Source organism: Prorops nasuta, unplaced genomic scaffold (assembly GCF_024137725.1).
Source record: "Prorops nasuta isolate Cenicafe-Biocafe unplaced genomic scaffold, Cenicafe_Pnas_1.2 PNAS00010, whole genome shotgun sequence".
Lineage (NCBI taxonomy): Eukaryota > Metazoa > Arthropoda > Insecta > Hymenoptera > Bethylidae > Prorops > Prorops nasuta.
In genome coordinates this window covers 1,886,645-1,904,435 of record NW_027116807.1, presented here as the reverse complement: position 1 = coordinate 1,904,435, position 17,791 = coordinate 1,886,645, and the positions used below count along the sequence as shown (strand labels likewise).

The following is a 17,791-nucleotide window of genomic DNA, read 5'->3' as shown; positions in this document are numbered from 1 at the left end:
AAATCACGTTAGTAGATAAATTGGATGAAACCCTTCCCATGTACTTGGAGCACCGTAATTTGCAGCTTAAAAGTTACTTCCAAAGTGGCAAATGAGATCAAGGGCGGTGGTTCGCGTAGTTAGCGCCCTGAAACCCTAAATAAATTTCTGGTGGAATTCGTAGATTGGATTAAAGTCGAAGAGACCACTGTTGTTGGAAATTTCCGTGGGTTTTTGTATAGACTCTGTGACGTCATCGACCGGTAAAACAGAAGCAGCTAGCCAAGTGACGTCATTATCCATCGCGTTGCGGGCGATGAACGTTCCGAGATGACTGTGATTCAGCTTGATCGTCGTGTGTATATGTATATCCGTATTCTCGTTCTCTCCGGCGCGCGAGAGCTAATCTCTCATCTGGTAAACACGCCAGTCTCTCTCTCTCTCTCTCTCTCTCGTGTGGCAAAAGACTCTTCGGTAACTTATGGTCTCGTAAGATGGCCAAGTAGCTAGATAAAATGCCAACTATCGCTTAACTCGCATATCTCGACTATACGAGAACTCTCCCATCCACCTGGGCGTGAAAAAGCACCCTTTACACGATACATCCTTTCGTTCTCGTCGTTGGCAACTGCAGAGTCAAAATCTAGCTACCTTGAAGCCCTCTCTAAGGCTCGTGTTTTTCCGCGAATCTACGGACGTCGCAAGAGCATTCCGGAAGTGTCTGCTCGTGAACTCGGGATGTTGGGGCTGTTTAATAAATGCGAAGAGTTGGACGAGGGCGAGTCACAGGGTGGAGTTGGACGAACGCAAAGGCGGAGCTGGAGTGTGAACGGGACTTGGGTGGTAGCGCATATAACACAGCGGCATTTAGTAAGCGCAACGTGTACATGGAAGGTACCCACTATCGATCCCCGGACCTTAATGGATATAAAGTCAGCATCTAGAGTCAGTACGCCAGACTGCTTGGTGGAGGATGTGGTAGTGGTTGTAGCACCACCAGTGGTAGTATTAGTATCGGTGGTGCTACTGTTATTACACTGCTAGCGATAGTAGTGGTGGATGTCTTCAGGCGAATGCGTCTAGCAACAATATGGCGTCTGCGGTGCACCCGGAGAAACCAACTGGAAGTCTTCTCGAACCTCGTATAATACCACCTGGATTCGTCCAATGAAAGACAAATCTTACTTCCGATGTATTTCCTCTGTTATGTTGATAAAACGAGATGCTTCCTCGATTTACGCCCTTGTGAACATCTCTTATCCAAATCAATGTCCATAACGAGTATGCAAACGTGTGAATTTGATGTTTCAAAGAATTCGAAATGTTGTCTCCTGTTCTTTTTGTTTGTATTTGGTCTTTGATCATTTCTTCAATGAGAAATGTGTCAATGATTATTATCGGTGTTGTTACTGGTTTTAGACTGGTAGTAGTATGTCTTTGGACGAATGCGTTCTTGCAACAAAATGGCGCCTTTGGTGCATCCACAGAGACCAACCGGAAGTCTTTTTTCAGGAACCTTGTATATTACCATCAGGATTGATGCAATGTTCGATAAATCTTACTTTCGATGTACGTCCACTGTTACGCTGATAAAATAAGATGCATTCTCGATGTACATCACAGCAAAAATCTCTGATCGAAATCAATTTCCATAATAAGTATGCAAACGTGTGGATTGAATACCTTCTGTTCTCTTGGTTGGTATTTAGTCTTTGATCGTTCCTTCTGCAAAAAACGCCAATGATTATTATCAGTGGTGCTACTGTTTTTAAACTGATAACGATAGTAGTTGGATGCTTTCGGGTGAATGCATCTGGCAACAATATGGCGTCTTTGGTGCATCCACGCAGAGACCAACCGGAAGTCTTTTTCAGGAACCTCGTATCCTACCATCCGGATTCGTCCAACGATGGAGAAATCTTACTTGCGCTATATTTCCAATGTTATGCTGATAAAATAAGATGCATCCTTGATGTACATCACAGCAAAAATCTCTGATCGAAATCAATTTCCATAATAAGTGTGCAAAACATGCCAGCTGAATATTTCAAAGCCTCCACACGACACGTTATCTCCTGTCCCTCTGCTTTATATTTAGTCTTTGATCATTTCTTCTACGCGAAACGTCAATGATTACACGAGAAGACAGGCTCTCTTAGCGTGATGATAAGATAGTGTTAAATATGCCAAGTACAAGTTTCTCTAACAGCGAGGAGTCGCGTTTCGATTCTTCTCTCTCGTTCCTTCGTAATATTGGCTACTGAAATGTTCACGAGATATTGTCGTGGTAGTTCTGCAGCGAGAAGTGGATGAGCTAAAATTGAAATTTTCTAGTCGAGGCACGCTTAGGTAAGAGGTTTGGAAGAAAGCTGGAAAGTGAAGCGAGCACAAGGTGGAGGTGGATAGTTGATAGTTGCTTGTCACTGATTCACAGGCCTGGCATGATCTGGCAACAGTGGGCAGGGATCACTCAACTCTCAGTGGCTCTCGTCTAATTTCGAGTGTACGCTGAAATCCTCGGGATATCGGGGCACTCAGTGCCGGATTAAGATCGCAACGGGCCCCGTTCTCTCCCATACTCCACCTTCCACCTTTCACCTACCCGAACAGGTGTCTACGTGCTTAAGCCTACGCTATCCGTTATACGCTTTGCATCCGCCGATTTATAATCCTCGCCAATCCCCTCTAATACAATTACTTTCCCATTCCATTATTTCTCCTTCATTTTTCTCCGTCAAACTCATTCGCCTCTTCCAATTCGTTGCTTCGATAATTTTCTACACAGAATTATTTTTCGCAGCGCGGTGCAGAAATCTCGATATTTTTTATCCAACCACGAAAACAAGCTTACGCTAGTTTCTAATTCAACTTGGTCGGTGTAATAGAACTAGAGTGCGCAGCCAGGTCTACGGGGGGACGAGAGAGAAAAAATTCATTTATCGCTGCAGCGTACTCGATCAGATTGCGATCGATAGGAAATTTACCTTTCACTCCGTAGGTCGAAATTTGCACGATAGACAAGGTGCATTGCGTAAACCCCTTTAATGCACTCGCTGAAGGGGGTGGGGACGCGTCCCTGGATATCCTACCGCTGGCTGGCCACTTTAAACAGCGGCGCATGTGCAAAAGTGACAAAACCCTTCCGCAACTTTTCCCTTCCATCCTCCAAAATCCACCGGAAAACCTTTCGCACACCTTTCTAGCCAAGAATATTCTCAAATCATTTTAAAAGCTTTTATACTGCAAATGCGATAGTCGATGGATTCGATGAATAAACTTTTTCATAACTGTGGTATATATTATCAAAAAGTTCATCAGTTATTTTTTTAAACTCGAATTTACAGAAAACTGGCCATTTTACTTTGCTACATGATGGTAGTGAAAGTTTGCATATTTTGATAGGTCGTACCAATGATGCAAACCGACACAAGATTTCGTTACTAAAGTTTGTGCGAACGAGGCGATTTAAGGTAGAAATTTATTTTCTTGACTATATATATAGTGAATTATAGGAAGATCTTTTCGGAGGGGCACGGGGAAGGGTGAGGGTAAAAGTGGTAGTGGCAAAAGCTGAGCATATCATAGTGATTGGGATCAATACGCTTAACCACACCACTACGCAATAACACCCCCTTCATCCCCTTTCCTTACTACCCCTTCACCTCTTCAGTCCAACCTCCACCTTTCAGGTTCCACCATCCAACCTCGTCCTTTTCTCGAAATATAATTTTTACCACTCTACACTCTTATTAGGCTTGTTATTCAACGATAATTATTTCAACTATATTTTCTCCAATCTTCTCAAAGAATTACGCAATCATTTTCTCACCTTTCAAGGTCGCAGCTCTAGAATTCACACAGATGTTTGTTCGTTTATTTTTTATTCCTTCCTATTGTAATTTAGTATTAACGGCACTCGGTGTGGCGGTTTATGCTTTAATTCGTTGCACGACGTTTATTGATTTCGTTATCTCCGATCTGCGCCTGTTTCTTAGGGGGGAAAATCGATGGCCGAGGCTTTTCTCACTTTTGCCATTTTCGTTCAACTACCGGAGAGGATGATATCAGTCCTGCGTCACGTTCGTCGGAAGGAATTCGTGACGTTCGATGGTCCAAGACGAAAAGTAACGGTCGCGAGCGAGGCGTTCGTGGCGTTATGGTGTCGCACACACTTAGCTACGAGAAAAATCCATTCGTATATCATAAGCGTATAGAAAGTTTTTATTAAATATGCATTCTCTTATTTAAGGCCTATGTACAAATGTTGCTTAAAAATAATTAAAACTCTTAATTACTGCACGTGGAACGAAAATTCTAGCGTCGGCTGTAATCTTCGCAAGTGCGATTAATTAAAATTAGAAGACTAGAATAGATGTAAAATGGATGATCGGTAGGTAAAACGGGTAGGAATTCATCGTATGTAGAGTGAGTCGGCAAAGTAGGAATTTGGGCGATAAGGAGTATCAAGGGGATTGATAATGGCGAGGAAGGAAAAGGACGTCGTCGCCACGCGTTCAGGAATCGGTGAGGTGCATACGGACGAAACTCTTGTGTTATTCATAAGCGTTGCACAGAGGAGAGAAATATTTGTTTGTCAACGGAAGGCACGAGAAAAAAAGGATTATATTCTTTCCTCTCTTTGTCTCCCTTCAATTAGATTGTCTCTTATTTGTTTACCAAAGTCTCGAAAGAGCATAATTCCCTTTGATTATTTCCAACCGCAGTATCTTCGTTTGAAAGAATTTGTAATTTTCTTCGCGTCAGAGCTCTGTATCGCTCCTTAATAATCGGTCAGTTGGAATTGTGACTTCACCATCTTCCTCGTTTCCTTCTCTTTGCGTTTTCGTGGCGCAAGCTCTGTCAGCGATGCCCCCACCTCTCCACCAGGAGTCGTGCCGCCGCGTGCTCGGATCCCCCCCCCCCCCCCACCTAACCCTCTCCCTATAACCTAACCACTCCATGCCAGTTCATGCTCGTTCAGACAGGCTTCCCTCGTTCGCCTCGCGCGTTCCATCGGTTTTCACTCGCACCTTTCGTCTCGGGAAGTGCGTATCGCGCTCTGCTCTTGCTCTCCTGAAATTATTCAATGGAAAAAGCATTTGTCAATTTAACAATTAACGCAATCAATCCCATTGTCACTCGATTAATATCAATTCGTGCTTTACTCTCGAGTACGCTTTAAAGTCTCGCTGGTTGTTTTGAACATTTTTCAGAGGCCCGTGCAGCGGTGTGGGAGTTTTGAGGATGGAAAATGTCACGAGCGTAATTAAGACTAGAGTCGGTTGGTTTTTCAGGTAGGCAATTATAATGGCAAGGACGGTTAGGTGGAAGTTCCGAAAAAGGCTGGTGAATACAATAGGTGGATGAGGGAAGGAAGAGAGAGAGAGAGGGGGGGCGGAGAGGAAAGGGGAGGACACACAGTGGAGTAGAATGCGAAAGTGAATTTCACGGCTGACCTCGAAGTATAACGAAACTGCAGCTAAATCGACTTGCCGTGGACTCTCATCGCCCGCGCCCTCTGCGTCCCCCCTCCCCCTTCCCTTCAATCTGTCTCTCTCTCTGCTCTGCTCTTCTGGGTCTTAACCAAGCGTCACCGCACACAGGCACGACAGTACTTTCGAGGTCATTATGCACAGTGCACGTGCGTTGCGTTCTCGCTGATCTCACTGATCCGTGCTTCCCCCGCATTCCGTGAGACTCTCGATAGTTCCACCAAATCCATGCCGTTCATTCCCATAGATGTGCTCCATTACTCTCTTCTCACCTCGGCCATGCATGCCAACGTCGGGAAATTTCGTCTTCAGCGTTGATCAGGTACGACCGGACAACACTTTTCTTCACCCTCACCCGAAAAATTTTTTTCTTTATCCATGATTATATCTATCTCTTTGCTACGAATGAACAGTGTAAACAAACTGACACTCGCCCTTCACCAAGTACGTGCACACACACAAACACAAATAAATATTTGTTTATAGTCCGTAAGTGGGTTTGGTTCCCTTTGTCCTTGGCACTATACCACGTATGTACGTGGATCGATTTGGTATGGTTTTCTTCTTGTTTTTTGGTATCATGTATGGAGAAAGAAGTTGTGTGATTATCAAAGTGGCTGCTGCTCGTGTGTCCCCCACTCGACGACGATCCTGGCTCCTTCCGGCGTTCGGTGGCGAACTCGTGCGAACTCGGCCTAATCGGGGCGTCTCGTCTCGTCTCGCCTGCCAGGCGAGAACGCACGAACGCTACGCGATGATGCCGCGAGCTCTCCTTCGCCAGGCAAAGCGTGATTGGGGGGAACCACCGAGGGGAGAGGGCAACCTGCAAACACCAGCCAAAGCCCACTCGATTCTCCTCTAGCAGCTACTTCTACCATTCTCTCTCTCTCTCTCTCTCTCTCTCTCTCTCCCTCCCTCCCTCCTCTGGCTTTAAATAATCATATGATTGATCCTGTCCTAAATCGTATTACGGCTTAGCCAAACCTCGCAATTTACAGTTATATTAGCTCCTCGCAGGAGGAACAAAAATTCTGTTGATTCTCGATATTGCTGCAAGTGCACAGCAACAGATACATGTGTTATAGCAGCTGAAGGTTTCCATTGGCTTGTCGAGATCGCACGAACGAAACCGAGCTCTTCCGATTGTGGTGGATCGAGGAGGTGGGAAAGGAAGGATCGTGAAGGACACGACGAACTCAAATACAATGACGGTACACCGCTCCAATACTCGATACAAAATCTGCAATCATTTTCCTGCAGGACCACCTTCCTTACTCTTCGCCAAAGTTTTGTCAATTCGCTGAAGCAATGGTCTTCTCTTCATCCTTGAAAAAAAAAAAACAAACAAAACTACGTCATTCTATATTTCATCCAATTTCGATACTCGATCGGTCCATTTCGCCGAGTTCACGCTGACTCGACGATACGAGGAAGAAATAGTGGCCAACGGAGATTCGATAAAGATCCTGGATTCAACGTAGCACGGTTAATAATAATTAGTTTTATTAGCACGTTGCACACGTCAAAACGAAGCACGGGTCTGATCGGAGTCTTTAAGGAGTAAATTCAAGCTGCGATCGAAGGCTTCCACTTTCGCGTGGAATGACTGGCGATTCGCTGCGAGTGCTGGAAAAGCGTTTATAATTAATACCATTCGATGACGTTGCAATATACACCTACGAAAAGATAAATCTCTCCCACACTCGATTCGAACCAAATTCCACTCTTCCTTTATTATGCCCGTTTATATTTCCGATCCATGGAGGAACCACTGTGATCGACACCAGCCAAAAGACTATTATTCCTCGTCATAATCCTCCACTTTGACAAATCTCAACTCGATTACATAACTCCCAAATCGATCCACACATCCGTCCGTATGATCATCCACTCGGTATTCTCAAGCTCCGAGGTGTCAAGAATTTCTATATTTATTCCACTTAATTGATACATCGTAGCCAAGCCATTATTGTGTTTAACCCAGTTAAAGAGATCTATCGACTTTGCATCGAAGAATTTTCTCATACAGGAGGGACTTATAAGATTCGGTCTTAGGGATTAACGTTGCATAGTGGAAAGAAAATGTATAGTTGGCAGGAATGGACTGCGTGACCCAGAGTCTTTGCAGAGGAGATTCGTGAACGCCAACACCAACGCCTAGCCAAGCAAAACAAGTAAAGCTAAAGTAACAAGCGAGCAGCCTGCTGCATGTCCCCGTATTGATCCTTTCGATAGTAAGTGGGTACCACGCGCATTGTATGGAAGGTTTATACATACCTACCAACCTTGGAAACCAAGCACGCTCCTTCCCGACTCTGGAAGCTGCCCGGAACGTTCCTGCGAGCTGCCACTTCTAAATACCATAATAAAATCATCCCCTCGACTCTTCCTCGCCTCCCAATAACTCTCGCCACTCATGTTTATCAAGAACCCAACAACGATTTCCCCCTGGCTAAACGCAGGATCGTTCAATGTTCAAGTTTATCGGTCGTCGGTGTTTTGATATTCGCGAGGCAGGATCGATTAAACTGGCGTGTGATATACTTAGAATCTGCGACTAAAAGTAATTCAGTTGCAGTACGTGGATATATTTGCGTAACAGAATTCGCTCGCTGTGACGACATTAGGAGAGCTGTCTGAACGTGAATTGCATTTTCCACTAGTCGAGCCAGACCCGCTAGAATTTTCACCGCGCTGTTCTCCAATGCCTAAACCATCGCTTCTCCCTCGTTTCCACGTAAACAATCTGAGAAACACGGCAACGATCGATACCTTTGCGAATTATTAAAGAGGGATCGATCGTACGGTCAGGGAATATTAATTTATCAGTCAAATTTCTTAGAATCGATAACACGAGTGTATCTTCATTAATATGATTTTGCCACTGAATTTCTCCGATGGAGTAATCAAGTTATTTTCTATTTCTTTGGGGATAGAAATTGTCGAGCGCTTTGGTGCAAGGTTTGAGAGAAGAATGATCGATCCTATATTATTACAAGGGCACGTAATTAGTTTATTAGATAAATTTCGATGGCAATAATTAGATCCGCAGCAATATACTTGCTCCCGTGGTATCTCTCGAGGCTTGTTATTGAATTTCTCCGAAGGAGAGATATCGCGATATCATTGCAGAGACTGAAGTTTTGTGTGGTTAGCACGATACAACGATGGCCGCTTAACACGCGATGCATCCACTCGGCGTATAATCCTCGCCTTTTTGCGTTCAATCGACACACGCGAGACGGTTTTGCTGCTGCACTATTTTTAGTTCGACTGATGAGCATATCGTTCGAAGGCGTAAATCCGCCAAGTCTCCATTCTGGTATTTCGAGATCCCACTCTCTTCGCTCTTCATTCAGTACCAATTAAAGAACCACGACAAAATTCCACACGATACTCCCTTCTTTCTTACCCCGAGAGCACAGATATCCTCGGAACATCCTTAGAACGCTCCGAAGATATCCACAAGTTCGTGTTGGACATGTCGAGGATGTACTGTGAACATTGCGCATTATCAGAGTGTGTTTGTTGTATTTTGTCAGAGCGGTAAACAGTGTTTTTGAGCGAATATTCGAATAAAGCTGTGCAGGTGTGGATGTGTTTTAGAAAGAATTTTTAAGGGGAAAATTTGACTCTTTGGTTCGTTGCATAGAGCGCGCGAAGAGTATAAAGGAGAAAACGGGAAGCAGGGCACAGGGGAGATGCAACGCACAATGCAACTCTATAACGGGAGCCGTGCAATCTGCATTACCGTCCGATTTTGCAGCCCTGCTATCCTTCTTTCGCCGACTGCTGATACAACGCTTCCGGAATTCACCGAAAATACGAGCCAGCGTTCTCTTTTCCCTCCCATTTCTTCCTGAAGAACGAAAATTCTTCAGCCTCGCCACAAATCCACGCGCTACACTCTGCCGAGCGATCGAGACGTTCTTCGAGTTTATCACGAAATTGTACAATTACTATTGCAAGAATAATAATTTTTCCCTCCCACTGGAAAATTACTGCTTTCGGAGGGCTTTACAGGACTTTTGGCAGATTCTGTTTGAACACTTCTGCATCCCCTGGGAGTCCACCCCTGCACTTACACAAAATTCAACGCTACCCCTTTCGTTCCCCCGTCGATCATTTCATGATCCGCCTCGATGATTCAATTAACCACCCTGACGCGACCAATTTACCCCATTTACAATTCTCATTGGACAGTAGTTCCTCATGTTTCAGAAATTCTTCGGATCATCTCCAACGCGAGACAGATCTTCCGGAAGATGAGAATAACAGGTTTATAAATTTATTCGCGAGAACGACGAGTTTATTTTTAATATAGACGAGGATTCGTTCATCAATCGTTGAGAAGTCCAAAGCGACGAGAATACACGCGGACTTTAGTAGGACAAAGAAAGTATCTCCCGGTGCTAATGACCCCCGCTCTGTTTCAGAATGTACTATCAGATTACTCGTTTTAGAATTATGCCTGCAAACCGTGGAAAGCCACGAATTCTTTACCACAGCTTCGATTCATCCAACATGGCCGTCGCCATTCTCCCATTCGGCTGCTTGCTCCCCACTAAATTCTGCATCTTCTTCGATCCTCGCGAAGCCTGCAAGAGACTCGTTCCTGAAAAACGCGTACAACAATGCTCGAATATACCGAGTAACACCGCAAAAATGACTAGAAACCAGATAAGACATTGATTTTACAAACGTCCCGAACCATTCCTTTTCGTACAGATTATCTTATCTGTGGTTGATACGAGCAAGTATAAACATGGTAGCGCAAATGACTGAGAGCTTTATCGTTTTTCAGGTTCCAGTGTGTAGCGACTGGTTCGCTTTGAAAATCCATCGACGAAAGAGAGAATGATCGTCCGGTTGGTTGGATAAGGAGAGGATGGGATAAAATGTTTGGTGGAATAATTTTGCAGAGGGAATCCAGTGGTACACTGTGCGCGCGCCTTGTTGGAATAGAGAAGCTGGTGGAAAACGGCTATATAAAAGCGAGCTGGAATTGGTCAAAGAGAAGCTTGGAGCTATCGTTGCTCGGTCGACCAGTTTTTTTTCATTTTAACCGGCCGGGGGAAGGTCGGTTACAGCTTCGACCATCTAGTGCCACGCAAAGGAACTAGAGCTCTCTCGATCGTTACTGATCTACATACCTGCGTTAAGTGATTGGTTCGTTCACGTCGGTATGCCTCACCGGCCCCACCCTGATCATTATGCGACACTCGATGCAAAAAAAGAAGCATCCCGTCTCCTCCGCTGTCTACTAAATTCTATTTTCTATCAAATCTGTGACTCGCCACCACGACCGGTAATCAATTCAGCCTGTCTTCGCCTCGCGCATTGGCGTAGAATCTCCTCTATCAGGATGTCGAACCGATCGATTCGACTTTTAGCGATCGGATGGAAAATCGACTCGCGTGTCCAAGTGTAGTATCCTCCATCGCTATATTTGGACCAACGACTTATTTTCCGGATGATTTAGCAAGGTTCCCGGACGGTGCGTTCGTTTATTCGCTGCGATTGGCTGAAAAAAATCGCTCGACATTGGCGCAGCATCTTCCTATATTCGAAAAGTTTATGCAGTTTGTTCGTTGAGATAATTCCGCAGGTTGATCGCGAGGGAAATTTCGTAGGATTGGATCGCGCGAGTGGATAGATGCAAAATGGTCATTGTAAAAGTTACGACATAACCGCACGGACCAGTCTGCGGGTCAACAACACGTGATACGATCTCTCCTGGCGCTCTTCCCCGCTTGCTTTTCTCTCTTTTCTCGAGTGGAGCAAAAATTCGTGCCGTTCCGTCGGCACTCGTGTGGCTAGCCGAACGAGCTCGCGTCTCCTCGTGGCAAATAGCGCAGCATCGACAGGTGGAGCAACGCATTTCCGGTTTTACCCAGCTTAGGAGCCACCGCGTCCGGCGGCGCCACTTTGCCTAGGAAATTTAGCCGCATTCGCAATCGCCACTCTCCACTGCTCGCTTTTTTACATATCGCCATCTCTTTATCGATTTTTCCTTCCTTTTTACCCTTTGCTTCCGACCCTCATCCCTCCAAACTCGGTCCGTCCTCGTCCTTGAATCTCTCGCGATTATATACCCTCGCACCTCCCCCTCCTTCCTAAAAACGCCTTCTATTTATATGATCGTATTTCGACGTTTCGCTCTTTTTTATCCACACGCACGTCTCTCCACTACCACCTTCGAAGCAACGGAAAATGTTTCAACTTTTCCATTATGCAACTGGCTTACGTGCTCAGACATATCGATCAGTCGATTCCCCGAGTATTTCTTCATCGTGACTCGAGTTTTCCTTCATCCTATTTTAACCCGTAAGATATAGATAACAGATATCAGAGATAGCGCACAATTCAACTGGCGCGTACGTGGATCCATCGAGAATCCCTCCTTCGATTGGTATAAGACTCGTCAAAAATGAGAAATAATCACGATAAGCCACGACGGTATTATGATACTCTGAGCGAACGGTATTTATGCAGAACAATGAAATTTAGGCCTGCAGATAGTCTTGTTCTCTCTCTCTCTCTCTCTCTCTCTCTCTCTCTCCCTCTCTATGTCCCTTATAACTGCATTTATCCGTGGAAATAGGGCTTGCGTAGGATCAAAGCTTTACGCAAAGTAATTATCAGTTAACAAACTAATTCCCTACTACCCCCGCATTCGCTCTTAACACACAATCATTCTCTGATGAATTATTTCTCAATTTGCAATCGAAAACCAGCCATTCTTTATTATTAATTATCTATTTTGCTATAAAAATACTAATTGTCTCGTTAATTAATGCAACAGTTTATATATTAATTGGATAGTGCATTAAAATGGTGATAGTTGCGCTAGAATATTCTTTGATCCACTCCAACAGCTGGCAGAGCAGTGTTGTTAACGCGACGCTATTAATTTCGACGAAAATCCGTAATAAATATAAATTACGCTTTAATAATTATTTTTAAATTACTTGGCTATAGTTAATTAGAAATAAAAGTGTAGATTTAAGGAGCCGAGGATGTTTGGTAGATCGATCAAGACTCGCATGGTTCGTCAAAATGAAGCAAAGAGTATAGCATTGATTCTCGAGTCCCGTTTAACACGTTTGCACTGTTTTCACGCAGGAAACGTTTCCTCCGCGGGGCGGCCTTCTAGTAGTCAGGAGTTATCGCGTGTCGTTGACCTGCAAACTAGTAGTCCGTGTGGTTATGGCGTAACTTTCACAATAAGCATTTTCATCGCGCTCTCCCAGTGCTCTCTGGTCTATCGACGCTTTGCATCGGCAAAACTTCCCATAAGCGATCCCCCCCCCCCCTCCCTCCCTATTTTTTTCTTACCAAATCCACACATTTCTATTCTTCTTTCAAAGTCCCTGCGCGCTTCCTTTTACAGTTCTCCATTCCTTTTATTAGAGCTTCTTCCTCGAATGCCCCTCGTAAAATTTTCATTCACCCAGTCGTTCAACGAATTCTCCACCATACAGCTGCCGAGAATCATCAATGTCCGTAATTACGAACGAACGACTCGGCGTACAAACAAAGCTGTTATACCAACACGCAAAAATAGCATCCGTATAACCAGCGAGGAAGGAGAATTCAACCAAGTTTTCTTTTAACCGAGAGTCTCGTCTAATTTAATACCAAGCTTATCTGTTCGTCTCTGCATAATTATCAGCCAGCCGAGCGCAGAGTACGAGTCGCGATACAACACCAAACAACCCACTGCTTCACTCTCGAATCGGTCAATGTTCACGCCGCGATGTTGCCAAATTTCTCTCCTTTGCGTTTCCTCCCACTGGCTTTTGACTCCCCGCACACGAGAGTCCACAAAATTTCTGCGGACTCTTACGCGAAACTGGGTCAATCGTAAGGCTGCGATACGTTGTTTATAGTGCGCCGAGATTTACGGACGTTGAAATTTATTGGAACAGAAGATGTAACGAGCGATCGAAGGAAACGGTAGAATTGGGTCGCGTAAGTAGGTCAACGTACCACGTGGCTGATGGTTATTTGGTTTTGCGATGGGTGAAGAGAGATCTGGTGGGAGGGGGGAGGCCTCTATGATAGGTATGATGAGGAGGAAGGCGAGGAGGTACGGAGGGAAAAAATTGGTTCGCGTCTCTCGTTGAACGTTCGTTGAATTAGCCTGACTGCAACAGCGTCCTTGCGTTACCGGCACACACACCGTGCATCGCGAGCGCGGAACGCACCGGCGGTGTTTCTGCTGCCTTACCTAACCTACCGGACACGTGGTGAGGCTGCGCGCGCCGCTAGAACCGAACGTACACAGAAAACCGCGTGGTTCAGGCTTGAAAGGCGCAGACTCGGAATATCAACAAACCAGACGGAGGTTTCGTCGTGGAGAACGAGTAGAGCGGAGAGCGAGAGAGGATACAACGAGGCAACGCCGCGTGGTCGACCAGCTGATCGTCCCCCCCCCCCCCCCCCCCCCACCACCACCCCGCCGAGTTCAGTCACTGGTGGGGGGCCAACGGGTGTAGGGGAAGCGAACACCGGGCTAATGAGCGTGCGACGAATTGGTGGCTCGTTGGGGGGGCGCTGCTAGTGGTGGGGGCGCCGTGGAGCGATGGTGGGGCGCGGAGAGGGGAAATTGGAGGGCAAGCTGCTGCGTTGCCGTTAAGGCACGCTTAGCTTTGCTTTCCTTTACACTTTATACACCTACCTCCTCTCCTCCTCTTTCCTCACCTCGGTATCTCCGTCGACGTCTCAACGATCGAATGGCATTGCAAGGTCTAGGAACGTCCCCCACGTTTCTTCCCTCTATGAATTTTACGATTCTCGTCTAGCATAAACGGCACGTGCTCAATTTCTCTCCACTGTCCAGTTTTTGTATACATCCCACCGTTCTTCTTCCCCCACAAGCCTGATTCTTCATCGACGTCCGAAACTCAATTTTTCCTTTGCGTGTATCGTCTCGTAATCGTCCTGAAATACCTCTCTTACGTCTTTATATATATATATATATATACACGTATTTTAAAGTGACGTGATCGGAACACGTGACTCCACTGGCAATGGACGCTAGTGGCCCGTCGAGGATCAGAGCCTAGACCTTGCCGTGTCATTTCATCCAACGAGAAACAATCGTTTCGTTGCATTAAAATTTCTAATCGCACATTCCACTTTGCCACGTAATCACGCGCTGTTCCACCGTTTTCTATTACGTCGATTTTCAAGCGATCGGTAGACTCGTTAACTATCCCCCTTAATACTGCGACGGGAGCCGAACGGGAGAATGAAAAAATAGCATGTTTGCATAGATGAAAGGCGACATCGGAACAATTGAGCCGCGTAGAGTATGCCGAGCGATTTTATGGCGTCGTTGGTGTAAGTGGCTTATCAAATCAGGCAAGTCGGGTGAGTAAGCAACGTGAGCGGTCCCAGGGCAAAAATGGCATCATCGCGTGGAAATGATTGCAGGCTTCGACCTTCGAGAAAACAGTTGCGAGATTCTCGACTGCCTTCGAAAACAGTGCCGAATCGACGGGACTCTTGCGCGAGCGAAGCAGAAAATTCGGGGTGGGGGGAGAGACGAATAAAACAGTGCGAGAGAGATAGGAATACAGGGAAAGAAAGAGAGAGGTAAAGTGCGTCATCGATGCGACGTTGTCACAGCCTCCGAAATATCTTAGCGGTGTTGCCCTTTGCGTTTCGCATCGATAAGCCTCGCTAAATAACGAGTGAAATAAACAAACAACTGTGCTGTACCGTTTATGTTCCATGTATATTCTTGGAACGTCTCTGAAAACCTAAAATCATTTCTTACTTGGGTCAAATCGATTCTCGTGATTTTCGATACTTGGAACAATGCGAAAGAAGCCACTGTCGACTTTAAAAAATGTACACAGGTAGACGCCGAGCAATGGCGACGTTTGTCACCGCCCTTTTTGTTGACGTTGCGAGCCTCGAATCCCGGTGCGGCCACGCACGGTCGATACGACAGAGAACCACAGCGATTACTCGAAAAAGACCTGTAACATAAAATGCCTCTCTCCCCAACGTCTCGCGATTTTTATCCGTTTATCCAAACGCCATTTCATCAACACTATACCAAACCCATTTCATCATCTCCATTTATATCCTTCCCTTTCAACGCGTTTATTTAAAGCATGTCAAACTACTTCATTTATTGAAGTTGTAAATCTCTGTCAGCTTTTTAATCGTGCAAGGGTTAATATTTGAGAATTTTACGGTTCGGCGAGAGAACTGACAGCTTCCGGTTAGACACGTGACATGTTTTTATCACTCGTTGGATTGGTAACTACATTTCTGATGTTTTTAAGGATACGAAACATTGAAAAAGTTACACGTTTTGCAATTTAATTTATTGATACAAACCGTTGCTAATTGCAACAATACGAACAATTGGGAATAATTGGAACGATAGAAAAATCGAGAACCACACTAAAATCTCACAAAATTCACTGCTCGAGTTACGATAATTCTTTATTCCAGCACTTTAAGCAAATCAACATTTTACCGAAAATCACAATTTTCAAGCACAGATTTCGGAATAAATGAAATGTACGTTCGTTGATATTTGAAGAGTTGCAACATATATTTGGACTTATTTGGGAATAAAAATTCAGTTAAATATACGGAAATTATGCAAAAAATTTTGAGCGATTTCGAGAAGGTGTTACTCGTTTGAAAAGCGGAGCGGTTATGCTCGGCTGGTAGCCAGTATTATTTCTCGAACCCGACAGCTCCCACCACCACCGTCATTCTAGAATCGCGCGACTCACTAAACGACCTCTCCCCCCACCTCTCATTCTCCCCCCTCCAACCGTACACCGTTGTCGAAGCACGCGACTGGGGGCTTCCATTTAAATGTACAGCTCGCCACAAATCGACGCTGTGCATAAATTTTATTTGTCAATAATTTTAGCATCAATCGAATTCGCGAAAAATCAATCCATAAAAAATATTTTATATTAAAATATATTACAATATAAATAATAAAGGAGGCAAATAAATGTGAAATATTTAGATTTCCTAGAATGGCATTTTTAATATTTTTAATCGAAGACGGTAGAGGAGTTGGGCTCGTTGATAAAAGAGAAATTGGAAGAGTGGGGGAAGCGTGGAGTATTTTTAATGGACGAATGACATGGTTGGCGTTGAAGCTGCTGAGCTTTTGTGTCGTTTAATTGAAAAGCTCCCACTCGCGGCAGCTTGGACAGGGCTGTAACGTGCGAAATCACCGCAAGGGTGCTCTCCTCTCTCCGGTCTTCTTCTCCTATGGGCAAAACGAAAGACAGGCGCTGCTCTGCCCTCTCTGCTCTGCCCTTTCCATGTCTCTCTTCCCTCTGAGCCACGTAAACCGACGCTGACCGAGAAAGCCACACGCCCGAATCCGGCCAAACCTTCCATTTTTCCAACTTTTCCTTCTTGCATGTGCTACACCCGTTCTCCCCCCCCCCCCCCTCCCTCTCTCTATATATATTTAATCTTCCTTCTCAACCTTATCTCACCAATACAAAATCATACACCAAGACCCTACACCACCGTCTGCTTCCAAATAAGTATCAATTCGACCAGAAAAAAGCACCCAATATTTCAAGCATTTTAATTAAAATTAATTGGACTCGGCTATGAGTTTAAGTGTCGACGACGACCGCTCGGATTGATCGAAGCATAATTAACGAGAAACGAATCAGCTGTTATTAACACGAATGTGGCGATAACATCTCGATTAGTAGATAGAAATAAAAGTGTTAATTAAGGTGTCTATCATTGCTTAAGATTTTCCTTCGTTAAAAATAAAGTCGTATAAATATTTCTATCGTTGGTTGATTTTTCGAATATATGGTGGAAAGGGGGGGAAGAGGAGAAAGGTGCAGAAAGGTGGAGACCGTCGACGAGGTATCCACGTATGGAAAAGAGGGTGCAATAACACCCTTTGCACACCATAGTGTGGCACAACTACACTTTGCCACATTGATTTTAGCGGTTCACTCGCACCAACACTCGGTCGAAACTCGTTCGTCGGAGGAATGTCTCATATGCTTTCTCTCCCTCCGTCTCTCTTTTCCCTCTACTACACCCCTCTCCTCCCCCTTGCTAACCTCGCCCTCTCGTCCCTTGTACCCTCCCTCTCTCTCTCTCGCTATCGTGTCCTCTCACGAAGCCAACGTCTCCCTCTCCCCCCTCCCCCCTCTTATCCTCTTGCGATAGGAGAGAAGACGCGGGGATTAAGGGGAGGTTACACCTTTTGCCGCATCTCGGAATCTCGCCTTGCTCATTTGCCGTACATAGAGCGACGCTGGGTGCTACTGCGGGGGAGAGGAGATATATTG

General features: G+C 45.1%; 1 protein-coding gene across 7 annotated transcripts in view; it reads left to right on the top strand.

The window, feature by feature from the left end:
* Tlk (Tousled-like kinase) overlaps positions 1 to 17,791 on the top strand; it is a 45,489-nt gene that overhangs the window by 15,157 nt on the left and 12,541 nt on the right. The window contains exon 1 of one of the 7 annotated variants that reach the window (XM_066733260.1): positions 4,942 to 5,793. The exons of 5 other annotated variants lie outside the window; for them this stretch is intronic. In XM_066733260.1, coding sequence (XP_066589357.1) covers positions 5,719 to 5,793 — 75 coding nt within the window. In that variant the 5' untranslated portion in view covers positions 4,942 to 5,718. Of the gene's footprint in view, positions 1 to 4,941; positions 5,794 to 17,791 lie in introns of those variants that run through there. One more of the 7 variants, XM_066733264.1, reaches the window with a different exon arrangement.